Here is a 19,503-nt window from a genome sequence, read left to right as displayed (position 1 = left end):
ATACTATTTTCCTATTTATTTTGGCTGTGTTATCTGCCTTTACTCTTATTAAAGACTCTGGTACAACTCAATGCCTTGTATTAGACCACTTTAAATCCTGCACTATTGATTTAACAACATCCACGTATCTCCTATCAGAATCTGGCTTAAAATCTGTAAAGAAAGCAGTTTCTGACTGCCGTTTTTCTTTGTTCGTATTATTCGCATTTGTGGATTTATTTGAAGCCGCGGTGGTACAGCGGTAGTGTTATTACCCCACAGCAAGAGGTTCTCCTGTTCGATTCATGGCTGGAGTGCCTTCTGTGTGGAGTCTGCATGTCCTCCCCGCGGTCGAGTGGCCTCCAAAAGACATGCATGAATGGGCGTGCCTTCGCTGAAGGTTGGACGTCGGGCTGGCAACTCGGTACTATAAAAAAAAATCTACTGCCAATCATTAGCGGACCAGAGTTCCACTGTGGCGACCCCTAACCGGGAAAAGCCGAAAAGACAAACAAACAAACATTTGTGGACTGAAATCCACTTGAAATGTGTTCTGGTTTCTTATTTGGTAAGTTTTATTTTTTATTTTGTTTGTTTTCAGCTTTATTAACTTCCATATATGTGAAAACAGACAAAAATAGGGGCCGTATTTTCCTGTGAATTTCTCTAGTGTCTGCCACATTATTTCCAGTTTTGATTTTTACTGATATATTTTTTTTTTGTATAGACGTTTTGTCTATGTTGCTTGTTTCCCTCGGCAATGTGGAAGTAACTGCAGAGACCACCTGATGTGAAACTGTTAAAAGTTTTCTCGGCTGAATGGAAAGCTTTTGAATTTAAGTTTTTTTGTTACCTTGTGGTTCTTTTAAATTCTTCTGTGAAGTTAATGAATTCGCTGCTCTGCCATCTGAGTTAATTGTAAAGACCTCTCCTTCCTCATATGATATTACAAAAGCCGTTTCTTCGTGAAATCCATTTCCTAAGCCCAATCCAGTATTATTCTAGTTTGGGCTTCTTTAAAATGAAACAAAATTATTAAAATTATTATTTTCTAAACCCGGAAGATTAGTTTTATTATCTGAAAAAGTTTTAACTTAAGTAGCTGATTGTTATCTTTAAACAAATAAGCTGTAACAGCATCTCTACCTCCAGTAAAACCTGCCATCTTGGACAACAGTATGTAAAAGCTTGCCAACAAATATATTAAACGATGGAAAAAAATGACAAAAAATGGCAAGTGAGCTTGGGAATTAAGAAATCAGGGAACTAATCTGAAAGGTATAACCACCCCACATAATTCATGAGGCAGGAAAAGCTGTTCAAATGAAGTATACCAAGAAAAGATCTACTTAATTTTTTAAAAACATATAAACAAACAGAAGTAACGTCTGACCTCAGAAGGATAAAAAGGAAATCTTGTCAGAGCTCTGTTTGTGGAAGGGCAAGAACCAGAAACACAAAATTATTAGCACCTTACATAACGGACTGGCTCAGAAAATAAAGGTCAAATAACAGAGTGTAACACAGCTTTCTGTAGGTTATTAAGCATTTGGGTCCACTGCAAATGGGGAAAATCTAGTAAAATAGGGTTTTCCATAGCCCAAAAGGCAAAGCTAGTGATCTCCAGGTAGGAGTCAGTACAAGACTGAAAAATGTGATAGACATTTTAAACTGGACAGCTAAGGAAGCTTAATCCTTTAACTTTCTTGATTAAGAAACACCATGGTCATTCCTGCTAAGTACGTTTGGTTAAAATACATTGGAGCATTATATAGGGGGCTATGACCTCTGGATCTTAAGTGTATGCCTTTTGTAATTAAATTGGGCAAGAGAAAAACATATTCTTACTGTAACCGATTCTTGATGATCAAAGATCAGTTCATTGTCAGTAAAACTGCCTATATGTCTAACTCTTGCTCACAAGCTCATTTTCAACTCCTCTCTCTGTCCCTCCCTTTCGTCAGCCTTTAAAATGCACCTTCCTGGTAGAGTACTGAGGTCCAACAGTCAAAATCTATTAGAAGTCGATAAACCTACTCGTCCCCCAGGGAAAAATCTTCTGTCTTATGGCCTTGCTCGCCTTTGGAACTCCCTACCACCATCCATCCGCACCACCTCTAACCATTTTATTTTTAAAAGATCTCTTCATTCTCATCTAGTATCCAGGAGGGAATGCTATTGCTCCCATCCCACATAGGTAATCACTTGCAATTCCCATCTTCCCCTCTTGCCTTGTTTCCTCCTGCATTTCCCCTTATTATTTACCCATAACTAATGCATATTATCATTCCTCTGATTGGGAAAAATGCACTAGGCCACACCTCCTAAGGGTTTGCTTCCCAATATGTTATTATTTCTCAGTAGTGTCATACAGTGCTTCCTAATATGATACAAATTCTAAATATTTAATGCAATACTTTTCATGTAATATTCCTTTGTATGTACAATCTATTAATTTTATCAGTAGTCTGTATTATTCTTGTTTTTGCTGTACTACTTGAAATAGTTTTCTTGCGTCAAAACTTTTGTATTATAATATAAATTGTATAACTAGTATGAATTACTCTACTGTAACCTATTTAGTTGTGGAGCTTTTCTCCCAGGACTCCATTGAAAACGGGGTCACTTTGGCCCAATGAACTATCCTGGTAAACCAACTACAAATAAATAAAATAAAAATAAATAAAAATAAAAATAAAATGTCCAACAACTGTTATCAGCCTTTAGCAGGATGCCATTTATGTGACAATCGGTGGGAAAAAACATGTTTCACAAACATGACTACATTCCTTTTTTTCTGCATTAAGTCTAAGGCCAGGGTCAGAACATCAAGAACTGACTCACTCTAGCTCTTCTTGGATAATCAATGTCATCCACAAACTTGGTCACTAATGATTTGATATCATCACCTAGTTTACCAAAGAAACAGTAAAACTGTCTCAACTCTACTCATCAATCAGACGAAGCAAATTAATTAATTAAATAAATAAAAGACATAAATTTTGCTAGTTAGTGATTTGATTACCAGGATAGTCCACTGGGCCATAAGAGCCCATTTTCAGTGGAGGCCCAGGCAGAAAAGCTCCAAGTACATGATATAAGCTTGAATAATTAAAATAAGTTGCACAGATAGGAGAGCATCACAGTTTGCATGCATATACAGTTAAAAGTATAAATGTGTATATTTTATATTTATATATATATATACATATATATATATATATATATATATATATATATATATATACATACACACACACACACACACAAACACAGTTAAATTATAAATGTACATTAACCATATTAAGTAAATAGTTATATAAAAATATATATTATAAACTCAATTTTTTATAAAATTGAAAATTATGTGAGACTTTCCCTATTTACTTATACCTCAAAGATTTCTAGTGAATTTGCAGGAAAAAAGTTCCTCTTTTACCAGTTATGATGTACATCATACAGTCCAGCTCAAAATGAAGTGGCCCCTTCTTCCAGCAACCTCTTCACCTTCAACAAAGGGCGATGGTCAGCCTGCTCAAGCTTATGTGCAAACCAGTGTTTCTAACAGAAGTAGCCAACTACTAGTCCAACAATCTATGAAAACAATGCAAAATGCATCTGCCTCCTCCTGTCAGCTACCTCTTCTGTCAAGATTATTCTACAAGTTCTTTACTCTCTTTTTTTCCCCTTAGTCGTCATACTACTTGCATCAAAAAAGTTAACCTGGGGCTGGGCTCCTGCACTGATGCGACTTTCTTTAAACTTTCTTCTTACAGTCTCCATTACCTCCCATGAATCTCTGCAATGCTATTTTAACCCTTCGTTTTCCTTCCTCAATCTGTTTATCATGATACATACCACTTTAATGGTCACAGACGTATAACATTTTGCTTCAACATTTACACTCTAGTAAAGAGAGACCAACTCTTATAAGCTGTATTATCCAGCATAGTGGTATACAGGGATCACACTGAGCTAATCGGAGGAAGGGCACTGAACAAACCCGGATCTGTAATATATAACATTAAAACCAAAAACCACTCAAAAGGCACCAGTACCAGCAGCAGAAATAAACTAGCCCAGTTGAGTAAATAATTTAATAGCAGAATCTACACGAACAATGTACAGTCCGAACACAAAAAAGTCCACACGAACCACCAAAATATCGAAGCACAGTAAAAAATAATCCAAAACCAAATTAGATAAGTGCTTTTGTCTGTCTCATTGCAGACTTTATCAAACCAAAAATACTTGTGACCAGTGCTGTTTAAATAGTGGTTCCAATTAACCCACCAGTTATTTAAAAATACAGTGTCCCAATTAAGAACAATACAATAAAAATAATCACCATATACAAAAACTTTTAAAACACTGTTATAAATTAGCAGCCCTTTCAACCAAAATGGGTTTCAAGGACAAACGTTCATTCAAACCAGGGGGTTGGCATGCATTTAAATAAAGCTGCCATTTTAACTCACTTTTATCTACTTGGTTGCCCCAATTACCCCCTCTAGTATTTTTAAGAACCACTTGTAAAATATTTGTTCTGACTTCCTGCCAAGGAGTGTATCATATTGTTTCCCACCCTATCATGTTCTTATAGTTGCCTGTCCCTACTGTAAATCTGATCTGGGACACTCCGCCCAGTCTAGTGTCATTACCTCATTCTACCTAATCCAGGGAGAACATTTGAGAAGGCCAACCCATTTACTTTCTGCTCCTCCTTTCCTCTTTCCAATTTAAAAGCTTGCTTCCTCCATTTCCTGTAAGTAGTCTAATCCTGATACAGATTTGCTGTATCCAGGACTGTTTTAAGCTTCTGAGCCCCCAAGCCTTTCTGTGTTCTAGGGAAGACTTCTAGCTTAATTTTGTTTCTTAGAACTAGCCAGTTTTTTAGTTTCAGCACTCAAATCTGTTTCTTTGAGCTCAACACTTGTTCAGAACTCATTGTAAGCACCAAATAAGCTACAAATTACTACAGCACTCAACTTTCCTCACTTGTCTTCAGGAAAACAGTTTTTAGTACTTAATAAATAAGCACCTATACAGGCATGTCTAAGGGTCAGCTCCCAGTGTTTTCTCCCGTCTACCTGATGAATTTGGGCATCTTGGGGCAATGCAGCAATTGCCTCATGCACACAGACAGCCCTCTCCTCCTATCATCCAACACTACAACCAGTGAGATATGCACTTATATACCCAAACTGGAAGCAAAGCTCTCTTCACCCAAGACTGAACTAGACAGTCAAGAGGAGAAGGAAAACACACCACACTCATCACATAGTCCCTCAAAACCTACACCACCAAAACACACACTGGTCAGCCTTAGTAAGAAGCTGAGATTCCTCATAAAATGCTCCAAAGCTAGTTACGAAAACAAAATCACCATGGATTCTAAAGACAATCACAAAGCTTTCTATAGCTATGTCAAGAATCTCAATGGCAACACTCAGATCTGCTCCGAGTTACAGCACAATGACACTAAACATACAGAAACAACTGATATTGCCAACATCTTGGCAGATAGGTTCAGTGCTAACTTTACCTCTCTCTCATCCCCTAAAGGGCCCACCTTTATACCAGAAGAATGCAAAGTGCCTGTAATCACAGCTGCACAGGTAAAAAACACACTCTCCAAAGCCAAGGACACAGCATCCATGGGACCTGACAACATCTCAGGCTGCATAAGCAGCATGTTCAATCATAGCCTAACCTCAGGCTTTGTGCCCACTGAATGGCGTACATTGACGGCTATCCCACTCCACAAAGGGAGAGACACCATGGACCCCAGGAACTACTGCCCCATTAGCCTGAAGTGCCTGGTCTGCAAGGCTATGGAACTTATAAACAATGACATTGGTAATCTCCAAACACTAGACCCCACCCACTTCGGGTTTGTAAAAGGCAGATCGTGTCTCCTAAACCTGACAGACTTCTTTGAAGCAGTCACCAAAGCCGTAGACGAGGGTAAGGTGTTTCACACAGCCTATCTAGATCTCGCCAAGGCTTTCAACACCATCCCCCCACTCTGGAATTATAGATAAACTCACTAAACTAGGTATAAATCTCTATGTCACAAGGTGGGTTGCCAACTGGCTCATTGACAGAACCCACACTGTGAAAGTAGCAGACTCCAAATCCAACTTCAGACCAGTGACAAGTGGGGTACCACAGGGTTCAGTCATGGGTCCTCTCCTGTTTGGTATCTACTTCTCTGAAGTACAGGATAACACAGAAGGTCTTTGGCTAATGAAGTTCACCGATGACTGCAAACTAGGAGCCATAATCAAAACTCCTAATGATGTGAATATCCTACAAAAGGGCCTCACTGAGACAGATGCCTGGTATCAAAGCCATGGCCTCAAGCTCAATGCCAAAAACTGCACTGTCATCCCTTTTGGTAAAAATTCTGTACCCATGAACTACCACATAGGTGGTAGTCTACTTAACACCAAAAGTGTGATAAGAGACCTTGGGACACTGGTGGACAGCTGTCTCTCCTTTGATAATCACATTGCCACAGTAGTCAGGAAATCCTTTTACGTGGCACACATCACAAAAGGTTTCTCATCCAGGAAAAAAAAAAGGTCATTGTTCCCCTCTACCAATCACTCATTAAACCCATTATAGAGTACAACTCCCCTTTTGATATGTACCTCACAAGACATCTACAACAACTGGAAAGGCCGCAGAAATACCTCACAAAGAGGGATTACTAGCCTCAACCAAATGTCCTATGCAGACAGTCTAAAAAAACTCCAGCTTTACTGTCGCATATCGCCTACGCAGAGGCGGTCTCTGCCTAACATACAAAGATATGTCCAACCCAGAGCTGTTGGTCATGCTCCACTTAAAGAAATCTCAAACCCTCCAAGCTACACACTCTAGGAACCTAAACCTTGTCACCACAATAAACAGAACATGCTGGAGGGATAGATTCTTGTCCCAGATACTTCCCATACTCTGGAACAAACTATCTATAGCAAACAAAGCTCCTCATAAGCACTCTTCAAGAAAAATCTTGATGACTGGATGGGAGATAGGAAATTCACCCCGGGGATCACTTCTGTGGCTCTGCTCGACAGGGGCACAGGAAAATAATTTTCTTGGGTGGTGAAAGCCAGGGTACCGTTTGGCTAGGCTTATATGGGCCCTAGGGCCAATAGCCTAGTACCTACCTATGAACCTATAAGACCTGACTATGGTGCAGGCAACCAGGGTTCGATTAGCAACTTGAACATCTGTGGCACTGGCAAGTTTGGATGAGTAACCCCAGTCTCGGAGGAGAAGAGGGAAGGACACACACATCACAATGTAACTGTATTTCACTGGCAGAATCTAAATGAGTCCTACACCATCATCTCACAGATACAGTCCCATCTTTTTTTTCTTTCAAACTCAAATTTTGCACAGTAGAATCGCTTCACAAAAATGGCCTGCAGTGCATTAAACTATTAAGTGTCTCAAACTTTTCTTTATTAACCAAGCTTTTACTGTTACTTTGACAGTTATAATACCACATTTTTTTCAACAGTGCCACAGTTCACACCCCCCAAAAAACTTAAAACTGATAACTTTTGACCACTATGTGTCCATTGTTGTAAGAAAGTCTTTCTATATACTGCATAGGTTATAAACAAATCTAGAGATGTCAATGCCCCTCGTTACTCACCCCTCATTAGGCCGATTATTGAATATAATGCTTTCTTTGGCATGTATCTGTCCAAACACATGCAACAATTAGAACACTCACAGAGATACCTTACTAGAATGATACGACACCTAAACATGTCCTATATGGACTGAATCAAAGCCCTGCCACTATGCTCAGTATTCTAAAGACTGCTAAAATGTGACCTGTGTGTGACATAAAAGGCATCCTCCAATCCATTACAGATGGATTTACTACACATCAACAAGTCAAACGTCATTCTAGATATTCAGTCCAGGGATCTAAACCTCTTCTGCAACATTAACAGAATGGTTTGGAGGAACAGGTACATTTCACAGAGGTCACCACTGCTACAGAACAGACTCCCCATCCACATAAAACAAAGTTCATACCTCTTCATTCTCAAGTGCAACTTAGATCTATGAATGGGAAAAAAAAGTTTATCCGAGGACAACCCCCGGTACTACTATTGGACACAAACAGCTCTTAAATGCTTTATTCCTTGCTTGGATCCCTCAAATTATCTAGGGTACGATCCCAGTCATTCTAATTAGGGGCAATACAGCATTATCAATCGTGGGATGGGTAAGACAAATCCAAACCATATGGGATAGACTATTTTGAGCGCAAAAGGGAAATTGGCAAGACTTAAAATGGACCACAAGGGCATCTAGCCTAGCACTTGTCAGTGAATTTTGCTCAATACAGTGTCCTCCCAGAGTGGCCTTAAATTCTGTGTCAGAACCAGTCAAGAATTATGGAGTGCAGTCCAGGGGTGAATTGAAGGAACTGGAACACCTGACAATGGATATGAGGTACCAGCAATGCACCCCCCCCCAAAAAAAAAACAATAAATGAAAATTTGTGGAGATGGATGGAATGCATTAAGTGAAATATGAAAAACGACATAGAAAAGAAAGCATTTACTTACGTAAGGTAGACGGAAACAGGATCACGCCCCTTTTTCAGATATGACCCTGTTACATAAAGAATCCAAACGAAATACAAAGGTTAAGGCAACAAAGGACAAAGACTATGGTGTAGGTAAACCAGTCCTCCAAAAAATAACTCCAATACTGATACACAGCTTAATATTGGTACATTTCCTTGGGCATGTAACTACTGTCATTTGATTGACAGTAGTGCTGCATTTGAACATCCAGTTATGCATAAAAAGATGTTTTTCAGAGCCAGAGCTAACTGTAACACAGTGAATCTAGTTTATTTAGCCTACTGCACGGCTTGTTACTGTTTCTACATTGGGATGATAACACGCAGGCTACGAGACAGGACGATATCTCCAGGAGAGCTGAGACTAATGCTTTAACTAAGCACATCATGTTACTAGGTGCTCAGCACAATTTTAAGTTTATGGTTATTGAAACAGTCAATGTGGGTATACGGGGGGCCCACAGAAAACTAAGGTAGAAAGCAAAGAATTGAACTGGATTATTAGAATGAAAGCTAATATGGGGAAAGGCCTCAATGATACATTTTCTATTAAACCAGTTTTAATGAATAGGCCCTTAGCCAGATAGATATTAATTATGTTCAGTATTTTTATAATGTTCTTATGAATGAAATGTTCTATATGCTTTTAAGTATGAAATGTTTTCATGTTTATATAATGAGTTCTGAGCTGCATTTTTTGGCTGTTGAATGAAATGCTTTATATGTTTTTATGAATGAAATGTGTTTATACAATGAGCTTTGAGCTGCATTTTCTGGTGTGGCTTTAAGGGCTCTTGTTAATTCCTAATTGTTTTTGCATGCTAATTGGCTGCTTTGCTGTTTAAAAGTACTACAGTTTGGATCTTTATTTGTCTGATGAAGCAGCTGCTGCTGCAAAAGCGCTTACTGTTTGTTCTGGGATTAAATTCTTGAATTTTACTGCTGTGTTCCGCTGCCTCCTTTGACTGTGATATTGTAGAATACAAATGTTACTTATACATCGAACCAGCATGCTGGTTCTAGAGTAAATCTGGTTAAATAAACTAGCAATTTTGGGGAATTTTATTTAGGGATTTGCTTCTTAACAATTGCTGATAAAAGTGATGAAAGAAAGAATGAACCCAAAAAACATTAAAATATGGAAAAAAAATGGCACCACATTTTTAGAAGGTTTACACATCAAGGATGTAACCCAACCACTGGGGATGCACAAGCCAGTGCATTTCTTTGTGCCGGTCCCAAGCCCGGATAAATGAGGAGGGTTGAGTCAGGAAGGGCATCCGGCGTAAAATTTTGCCAAATCATACATGCAGACAACAGTACAGATATACATACCGGATCGGTCGAGGCCCGGGTTAACAATGACCGCCACCAGTACTGTTGGCCAACAGGGTGCTGGTGGAAATTGGGCTACTGTTGGCCGAAGGAGGAGAGGAGGGGAAGGCATGCCCGAAGGCAGGTAAAGGCTAGGACTGTGACAGCGAGGGTCGGAACTTTGAATGTTGGCAGTATGACTGGTATAGGGAGAGAGCTAGCTGATATGATGGACCGAAGGAAGGTTGTTATACTGTGTGTGCAAGAGACCAGATGGAAGGGAAGCAAGGCTTGGTGTATCGAAGGCGGGTTCAAATTGTTTTATCATGGTGTGGATGGGAGGAGAAATGGTGTAGGGGTTATCCTGAAGGAACAGTATGCTAAGAGTGTTTTGGAGGCGAAAAGAGTGTCGGATAGAGTGATGTTTATAAAGCTGGAACTTGATGGTGTAATGATAAATGTTGTTAGTGCATATGCTCCACAAGTTGGGTGTATGATGGATGAGAAAGAAAAATTTTGGAGTGAGTTGGATGAAGTGGTGATGACTGTACCCAAGGGTGAGAGACTAGTGATTGGAGCAGATTTCAATGGGCATGTTGGTGAAGGGAACAGAGGGGTTGAGGAAGTGATTGGTAGGTATGGTGTTAAGCAAAGGAATGCAGAAGGTCAGATGGTAGTGGATTTTGCGAAAAGGATGGACATGGCTGTGGCGAATACGTATTTTAACAAGAGGGAGGAGAATGCACACAGGTGGATTATATCTTATGAAGGAGGGCCAGTCTGAAGGAGATTGGAGACTGTAAAGTGGTGGCAGGGGAAAGTGTAGTTAGGCAGCATAGGATATAGTGGTTTGTAGGATGACATTGGTGATCAAGAAGAGGAGGATGAGTGTGAGGGCAGCACCAAGGATCAAATAGTAGAAATTGAAAAAGGGTAATTGTGAGGTGGAGTTCAGGAAAGAGTTACCGAACAGCTGTGTAACTACAGCAGAGCTAGTAAGAGAGATGGCTAGAAGGGTGCTGGTGTGACATCTGGAAAGAGGAAGGAGGACAAGGAGACCTGGTGGTGGAATGAAGAAGTACAGGAGAGTATACAGAGAAAGAGGTTGGCGAAGAAGAAGTGGGATTGTCAGAGAGATGAAGAAAGTAAACAAGAGTATAACGAGATGAGGTGCATGGCAAAGACAGAGGTGGCCAAGGATAAGGCGTATGAAGAGTTGTATGAAAGGTTGGACACTAAGGAGGGAGAAAAGGCCCTGTACCGATTGGCTAGACAGAGGGACCGAGCTACGAAAGATGTGCAGCAGGTAAAGGTGATAAAGGATAATGAGGGAAACATACTCACAAGTGAGGAAAGTGAGTTGAGCAGATGAAAAGAGTTCTTTGAGGGGTTGATGAATGAATAGAATGAGAGGGAGAGAAGGTTGGATGATGTGCGGATAGTGAATCATGAAGTGCAGTGGATTAGCAAGGAGGAAGTCGGGATAGCTATGAAGAGGATGAAGAATGGAAAGGCTGTTGGTCCAGATGACATACTTGTGGAAGCATGGAGGTGTTTAGGTGAAATGGCAGTGGAGTTTTTAACTAGATTGTTTAATGAAATCTTGGAAAGTGAGAGGATGCCTGAGGAATGGAGAAAAATAGTTTTGGTACCAATTTTTAAGAATAAGGGTGATGTGCAGAGCTGTAGTAACTACAGAGGGATTAAAATGATCAATCACTGCATGAAGTTATGGAAAAGAGTAGTGGAAGCTAGGTTAAGAAGGGAGGTGATGATTAGTGATCAGCAGTATGGTTTCATGCCAGGAAAGAGCACTACAGATGCGATGTTTGCTCTGAGAGTGTTGATGGAGAAGTACAGAGAAGGTCAGAATGAGTTGCATTGTGTCTTTGTGGACTTAGAGAAGGCATATGACAGGGTGCCCAGAGAGGAGTTGTGGTAGTGTATGAGGAAGTCGGGAGTGTCAGAGAAGTATGCAAGAGTGGTACAGGATAGTGTGACAGCGGTGAGGTCTGGGGTGGGAGTGACGGATGCGTTTAAGGTGGAGCTGGGATTACATCAAGGATCAGCTCTGAGCCCTTTCTTATTTGCAATGGTGATGGACAGGTTGACAGACGAGATCAGACAGGAGTCCCCGTGGACTATGATGTTTGCACATGACATTGTGATTTGTAATGAGAGTAGGAAACAGGTGGAGGAGACCCTGGAGAGGTGGAGATATGCTCTAGAGAGAAGAGGAATGAAGGTCAGCAGGACTAAGACAGAATGTGTGTGTGAATGAGAGGGAGGACAGAGGAATGGTGAGGATGCAGGGAGTAGAGGTGGCGAAGGTGAATGAGTTTAAATACTTGGGATCAACAGTTCAGAGTAATGGTGAGTGTGGAAAAGAGGTGAAGAAGAGAGTACAGGCAGGATGGAGTGGGTGGAGTGGGTTGAGAAGAGTGTCAGGAGTGATTTGTGACAGACGAGTACCAGTAAGAGTGAAAGGGAAGGTCTAACAAGGGGGTAGTAAGGCCAGCTATGTTATATGGGTTGGAGACAGTGGCACTGACAAAAAGGCAGGAGTCAGAGCTTGACGTGGCAGAGTTGAAGATGTTAAAATTTGCAATGGGTGTGACGAGGATGGACAGGATTAGGGATAAGTATATTAGAGGGTCAGCCCAGGTTGGAAGGTTTGAAGACAAAGCCAGAGAGGCAAGATTACGTTGGTTTGGACATGTGCTGAGGAGGGATGCAGAGTATATTGGGAAAAAGATGCTAAGGATGAAGCTACCAGGTAACAGGAAAAGAGGAAGGCCTAAGATAAGGTTTATGGATGTGGTGAGAGAGGATATGCAGGTGGTTGGTGTGACAGAGCAAGATGCACAGGACAAGAAGAAATGGAAACAGTTGATCCATTGTGGCGACCCCTAACAGGAGCAGCCGAAAGAAGAAGACACATCAAGTATGTATGGGGGTAACAACAAAAGAAGTTAGATGCATCAAGGTTAGAGAGCATGAAGGAGGAACTGATAATTTATAAGAATTAGGGGAACTGTGCAGGGTAAATTGGAAAAAAAACAGAATGTGTATACTGTAGGGAATGTGGAATAAAATAATAGGAATGGTTTTGTATAAGAAAAAGTAAAATAATAAAGAGTCAAGTACAAGACTTGCACTTGAAAAGGATTAAAAATAAATTTTGCTTACTGTGATGTCCCTAATAAACAACATACTCTTTTCTACAAGTGCCATGTAATCTTCAATCCACATATGCTATCAACATATCTGGAGAATGGACACAGAGTTTAACAAGTCTTTTGAGGAATGGAACCTTATGAATGCAGCCCCCCCCCCCCCATAATATCGCCTACCTAAACAACCAACTTAGGGATGAGACTTCAGTTTAACATCCCCCCAAACAAACACGCAGGATTTTAACTTAACCCATCCTGAGAGTTAGAACTTAAAAACTACCACTTTCCAATTCAATCAAAAGGTCATACAACATGTGAATTCAACTTTCCATTTCTTCATCTCATTCTGGCCTTTTCACCTTACTACTTTTTCAAAAGTCATTTTATTCACTCTACCATCCTTCTCACTTCTCTTCTTCTCACATATTTAACACTCACTATCACTAACCTTTTTTCTCCTTTCCCCTACAGCACATTTTCACTTATCTTTCCAGTTCTTATAGCTGCCTTTGTGGGCCACTTTAAACCAAGACAATATCCTTCAAAGGTGAGAATCAAACCCTTACTTTATATGTCTGTGAAGCAATCACCATAACTCCTACACCAACTCTCAACCCTCACCGCTTAAGATTTTCACCTCATCCCCCTCTTTTCTTACTGTCACCTTACCAAACTGCATCTCAGCTGTCTTTTAATAGTTCATATAACAACCTGCATCTCAGGGGTCTCCATATACTATAATGAATACTCCTTTTATTTTTTCACCTCCTATTTTTTTTAATTCTCACATACTTTCCTTGAAACAGGACATTTATAGCTCCATCATTTCTGCATTCTAAGGTATTATTACAAAATTACATCATACTGCATTGTTTTCATGACTTTGTACTGCTTTATAACTCTCAACAAGTGTATTTGTTAACCATAAAATGCATTTTTGTACTGGAGCTTTTCTCCCCAAGCCTCTGCTAAAAATGTATCCTTAGACCCAGTTAGACTAACCCAGTAAACCAATGCCAATAAATACAAGCGGTACAGAACCCACATCTTTCTGATCTTCCCAGCATCAAGAGTTAGTATGTAAACTGCTAAGATATTAGCAAACTCCACCTTATTCATTATTCAAATTATCCTGTCTCCTGTGCTGTTTACTACTTCCTAAGTGCTAACTTGTTACACTTTACTACCTCCTCTTCTCTATCTCTGTATCATTGTGGTATCTGCATGGCATCTAAGCTACCCCTGGAAGCAATACTATACTCAAAACTGGTCCCTAACAAGCAAACACATTATAATACGTGGCTTAAGCAAACAGTACTTGAGCTTAAACAAGCACACATTGTAATACGTGGCTTAAGCAAATATTACTTGAGCTTTACTTAGGACAACCATAAAAAAGCACATAAAATACACAGTTATGTCCAGGTATAAATCTGTGTTAACTAAATTTACACTATTTTATAATGTGTACATTGGTCATCTTTTAAAGCCACCAAACAGCCCGGCATTCAAACCAGCAAATAATGAAAGTTACCTTGCACACCTCCAGGTAGATTCCTAATCAGCTCAAGAAGTACAGTGGATATAAAAAAATGTACACACCCCTATTAAAATGCCAAGTTTTTGTGAAATAAAAAAAAATGAGACAACAATAAATAATTTCAAAACTTTTCCCACCTTTAATGTATGTGACCTATAAGCTGTACAATTAAACTAAAAAACAAAACAAATCTGTTACGGGAAAAAATATAAAAAAAATAAAAACCGTACAATAAGCTGGTTGCGTACGTGTGCACACCCTTAAACTACTACTTTGTTGAAGTACCTTTTGATTTAATTACAGCATTCAGTCTTCTTGGGTAGGAGTCTAGCAGCATGGCACATCTTGACTTGGCAATATTTGCCCACTCTTCCTTACAAAAGTGCTTCAAATCTGTCAGATTATGAGAGCATCCCTTGTGCACAGCCATCTTCAGGTCACCCTACAGATTTTCTGTTGGATTTTAGTCTGGGCTCTGCCTGGGCCATTCCAAAACTGCAATTTTCTTCTGGTGAAGCCATTCTTTTGTTGATTTGGATGTATGCTTGAAGTCATTGTCATGTTGAAAGTTGAAATTCCTCTTCATCTTCAGCTTTCTAGCAGATGCCTGAAGGTTTTGGACCAAAAATGACTGGTATTTGGAACTGTTCATAATTCTCTCCACCTTGACTAAAGCCCCAGTTCCAGCTGAAGAAAAGCAACCCCAAAGAATGATACTGCCAACACCATGCTTCATTGTGGGGATGGTGTTCTTTTGGTGATGCGAAGTGCTGTTTTTGCACCAAATGTACCTTTTGGAACTGTGGCCAAAAAGTTCAACCTTGTTCTCATCAGACCATAACACATTTTCCCACATGCTTTTGGGAGATGATGTATTGTTTGGCAAATTTTAGCCGGGCCTGGATGTTTTTTTGTGTACGAAAAGGCTTTTGTCCTGCAACCCTACCCCATAGCCCAGACATATGGAGAATACAGGAGATTGTTTTTGCCTGTAGTACACAACCAGTACTTGCCAGAAATTCCTGCAGCTCCTTCAGTGTTGCTGTAGGTCTCTTGCAGCTTCCCTGACCAATTTTCGTCTTGTTTCATCAATTTTGGGGGGGGGATGTCCAGTTCTTAGCAACGTCACTATTGTCCCATTATTTCCCCACTTTTTGATAACTGTCTTCAATGTGTTCCATGGTATATCCAATGCTGTTGAAATTTTTTTGTACAATTCTGACTGATACCTTTCAACAATGAGATCCCTTTGATGCTTTGTAAGCTCTCTGCGAACTATGGCTTTTGCTGTAGCAGGCAACTAAGTAAATGTCAGGAAAATCCTACTAAGACAGCTGAACTTTATTTGGGGTTACTCAAGAGTCTCTTTAAATTGATGGCAGGTGTGTATCCAAGAAGACTGAATGTTGTAATTAAATCAAAAGGTGCTTCAATAAAGTATTAGTTTAAGGGTGTGCACACTGATGCAACCAGCTTACTGTACGTTTTTTCTTTTTTATATTTTTTCCCCTAACAGAGTAGTTTGTTTTTCAATTTAACTGTACAGGTCATAGGTCACATTAATGCTGGGAAAAGTTTTGAAATGATTTATTGTGGTCTCATTTTTTATGTCACAAAAACCTGTAATTTTAACAGGGGTGTGTGCACTTTTTATATCCACTGTACATGATGGTCATATCAAAATGGAAAACAAGTAGCAAACTGCTGTAAACAAACACCACAACATCTCACATGTAAAATAGCAGTTGAGCTGCCACTACAAACTTGCACACATGTAAATGGCTTCAAAGACTATGTGCCAAGATATGACATACATAAACCCAACTACGACTGTACAGAGTCTATACTACTACTCAAATCAGCTTCTACGAATGTTTCCCAAACAAATATGAACAGAAGAAACACACACGTCATTAATAATGCTCAGAAAGACTTTCTATGCATGCTTATTCAAGAATTCTAAAAACTTGTCCCATCACTGCCTCGGACATCTGTACCCAATAGTCACATTAAGGATAGTATTTTGATGTGCAGTATTTCCTGTAGACAACAGTTTTTTTTTTTCTATTAAAAAAATAAATCAACAAGACCTCTATATTGCCAAGGTCTTTCCTAAAAATGTCCCAAGCATACACATCAACCTTTTATAGCTAGAAATCTGGACAAAGCCAAAAAATATGTGGGGGGACAATTTTTAAACAGTACACTTACAAATTTAAAAAGGTGACAGAATAACAGGTTTATATTAGCATGAATTTTATAAAGAATATAAAAAGTCTAAAACAAAAGTGTCTGTCAATATTTTCCGACTTCAGTCCTGAATGCTATGCCAATGATTTGTCAGAAAAACCACAATTTTTGGGGAAACAGACCAAGCATATGAGGAAAAAATCAGAACATTCTGTGAAAATCTGGACAGCTGAGAGGTATAGCCCAAGAACCCAGTCATAAAACTTGCAAACTTCCATTAAACAATTCTTGCTGCAATCTTAAAAACAAAAAACTTCCATTGTAACAGTCTAGGCATATTTTGTGACATCTTACTGCGTAGAAAATAAAGCAGTAATACATCAGTAACATCTGAACCTGAACATAACTTTAAAGGTATACGACCAGCAGTGCATGCCCGGAGGCAAACAACTTTTAATTTCTACCATACAAAGTACTGAAGAAGAAACAAAGTACAATGACATTTTTATCAAATAAAAGCACTTTATCGTCATATGTATTTCACCTCAACTGTCAATCGCATAACAAAACAAAACAAATGTAAAGCCATTAATTCTACTTAAAGACAAAAACAGTGAAATGTCATGTTATCAAAGAATGCAGGCTGCTGCTCAGAGCAATGATTAACACATTCATGCCAACATATTTTTTCAAATGTTGGCAACATATGTAAAGCAAAATATACCAAACCTTAACATCACATCATAAAAATCTGATATACCGTATCATTTTACACACGAAAGTCATCGCCACATATGGATTTTATAACCCAGTTCTGACAATCATATAAACTGAGCAAACAGTTCATTCTTTCAACACAGCAACATTTAAATCAATATAATAGTGCATCTAACGCTTCGATTGAAAAAAAACTATACAGTGTCAGTTTGTAATGACAAGGATGCTATCCCAACTATATGATGCAGTAAATGACACCTGACAGCCGCCAGTTACCGACTTTCAGCACCGTTGGCCCGGTTCAAAGCACCTAAACTAACATTTCCTAGAAATTACAATATAATTTGATAAAGAAATAACTACAATTGACAGCACTGGTCAGTATATGCATGCACGAATGCTCAGCCTACCAGAAACTTCAACAATGCAGCAAGCTACTTGGATTACCACAGGTAAACAACCGCTTTTTCTCACCTTGAAGGGATTGTTGAAGTCAGGGTCTGCAAAAGGATTGCTGTCAAAATCCGACATCCTGCCTGATCTTGGCTGTATGTATTACAATAAAACAGCCGTGATACGTTAGTGATACAGGATTCACTTTTCTTTGCAGCTACCTAAAACATTGGAAATCCTCTGCAAAATGGCAGATCCGGAAGTGACGTTTCAACCACTAAATTTGCTTAGTACTGATGTCATGGCAATGCTATATTTCAGGAGTATAAACGATGACAATTTTTAGTCAGGTGCAGCATTTAACTGGGTTGTAAAGCCGGTACTAGTCTGTAATTCTACGAGTGTTGAAGTTTGGCATAAACGATTATAAATACAAACAATCATCGGCGTAAGTAAAGTCTCTACTTTCATTCCCTCCGTCTCATTTACTTCTCTAAGTCATTTAAGGAGACAGTGCTCCCAGGCTGCCTGTGTAAAACGTTATTCAAGTAGGGAGGGATTATCTAGCACGAGTTCAGCCAAACACGCATCAGTCACTTATTCATATTCAGCAATATCCAACGCAGATTCTGCTTACCACAGTATATATTCAGGGTATATAGCTACTATGCAATTATAAATAATTAAGATTTTAGTTACTACTTCAGAAAGTAACTATCAAAGTACCTGTAGCCTGCTAAGAAAATCAAGAGCTAGAGTACACAGATCACAAGTTTGAGCTTTTACTAAACACCAGTCAAGCTACTATTTTCGGCAACCTATTATAATACAAGAACATTCTGTAAAATTGGAGACATTTACAAATGTGTTTCATACAATATTCCAGTTTAATTCATACAAACGCACATTAGCCATTAATGCCCATCTTTAAACTGAGCACCAGTTATTTCATCAACAACACAACTACCCACCCCCTCCCAAGGAAAACAAAGTACTTGGCTCCAGATGATTCACTGTTGAACTGGCACCCTAACCCTATGTGTAAAATGGGAAAAAGGGGTTGAGGATGGATGGATGGCTTCCAATTTATTTCACATAAATTCCCATTGCACAGCTTGCACACACACACACACACATACACCCAAAAAATTCATTATCTGATGTTGTTAATCTTCGTTCATTCATTACTGATGGGTTATCGGTTCCGTCCTCAGAACCAAGCCAGCCAATATCAACTCACGTCAGCCAAAAACTCTCAAGCCAAGGTCCTACCCAGAATGTTCTGCTCACTGTTACCTCAGATCTCGTTTGCCGTGTTGCTGAACAGCCGTGTCAAGCCACTCTCAGCTAAGTGTATAATTTTTTGACAGTTTATATATTTTCTCAAATGTTTATTCTAATATTTTCCTACCCTATCGCACACTTTAGACTCTCTCCCTTTAGTCTTTTCCCTTTTTACCCTCTTTTCTTACGTTAGGCTGCGGTGGTGGTGCTGCGGTAGCATTGTCGCCTCACAGTAAAACGTTGTCCTGTTCGATTCTCAGCTAAAGCGTCTTCTGTGTGGAGACATG

General features: G+C 39.4%; 1 protein-coding gene across 1 annotated transcript in view; it reads right to left on the bottom strand.

Moving 5' to 3' along the window:
• Positions 1-18,416, bottom strand: part of SCAMP1 (secretory carrier membrane protein 1) — a 1,252,061-nt gene extending 1,233,645 nt beyond the window's left edge. Inside the window, exon 1 of the mRNA XM_044063705.1 lies at positions 18,014-18,416. Coding sequence (XP_043919640.1) covers positions 18,014-18,070 — 57 coding nt within the window. The 5' untranslated portion in view covers positions 18,071-18,416. The remainder of the gene's footprint in view (positions 1-18,013) is intronic.
• Between the last annotated feature and the right edge of the window lie 1,087 nt (positions 18,417-19,503).

The sequence above is a fragment of the Protopterus annectens genome, chromosome 2.part2, assembly GCF_019279795.1.
Source record: "Protopterus annectens isolate FY-2018-M chromosome 2.part2, PAN1.0, whole genome shotgun sequence".
NCBI lineage: Eukaryota > Metazoa > Chordata > Ceratodontiformes > Protopteridae > Protopterus > Protopterus annectens.
Note: the sequence above shows the minus strand (reverse complement) of the source record. Positions and strands in the feature narration are given on the sequence as shown.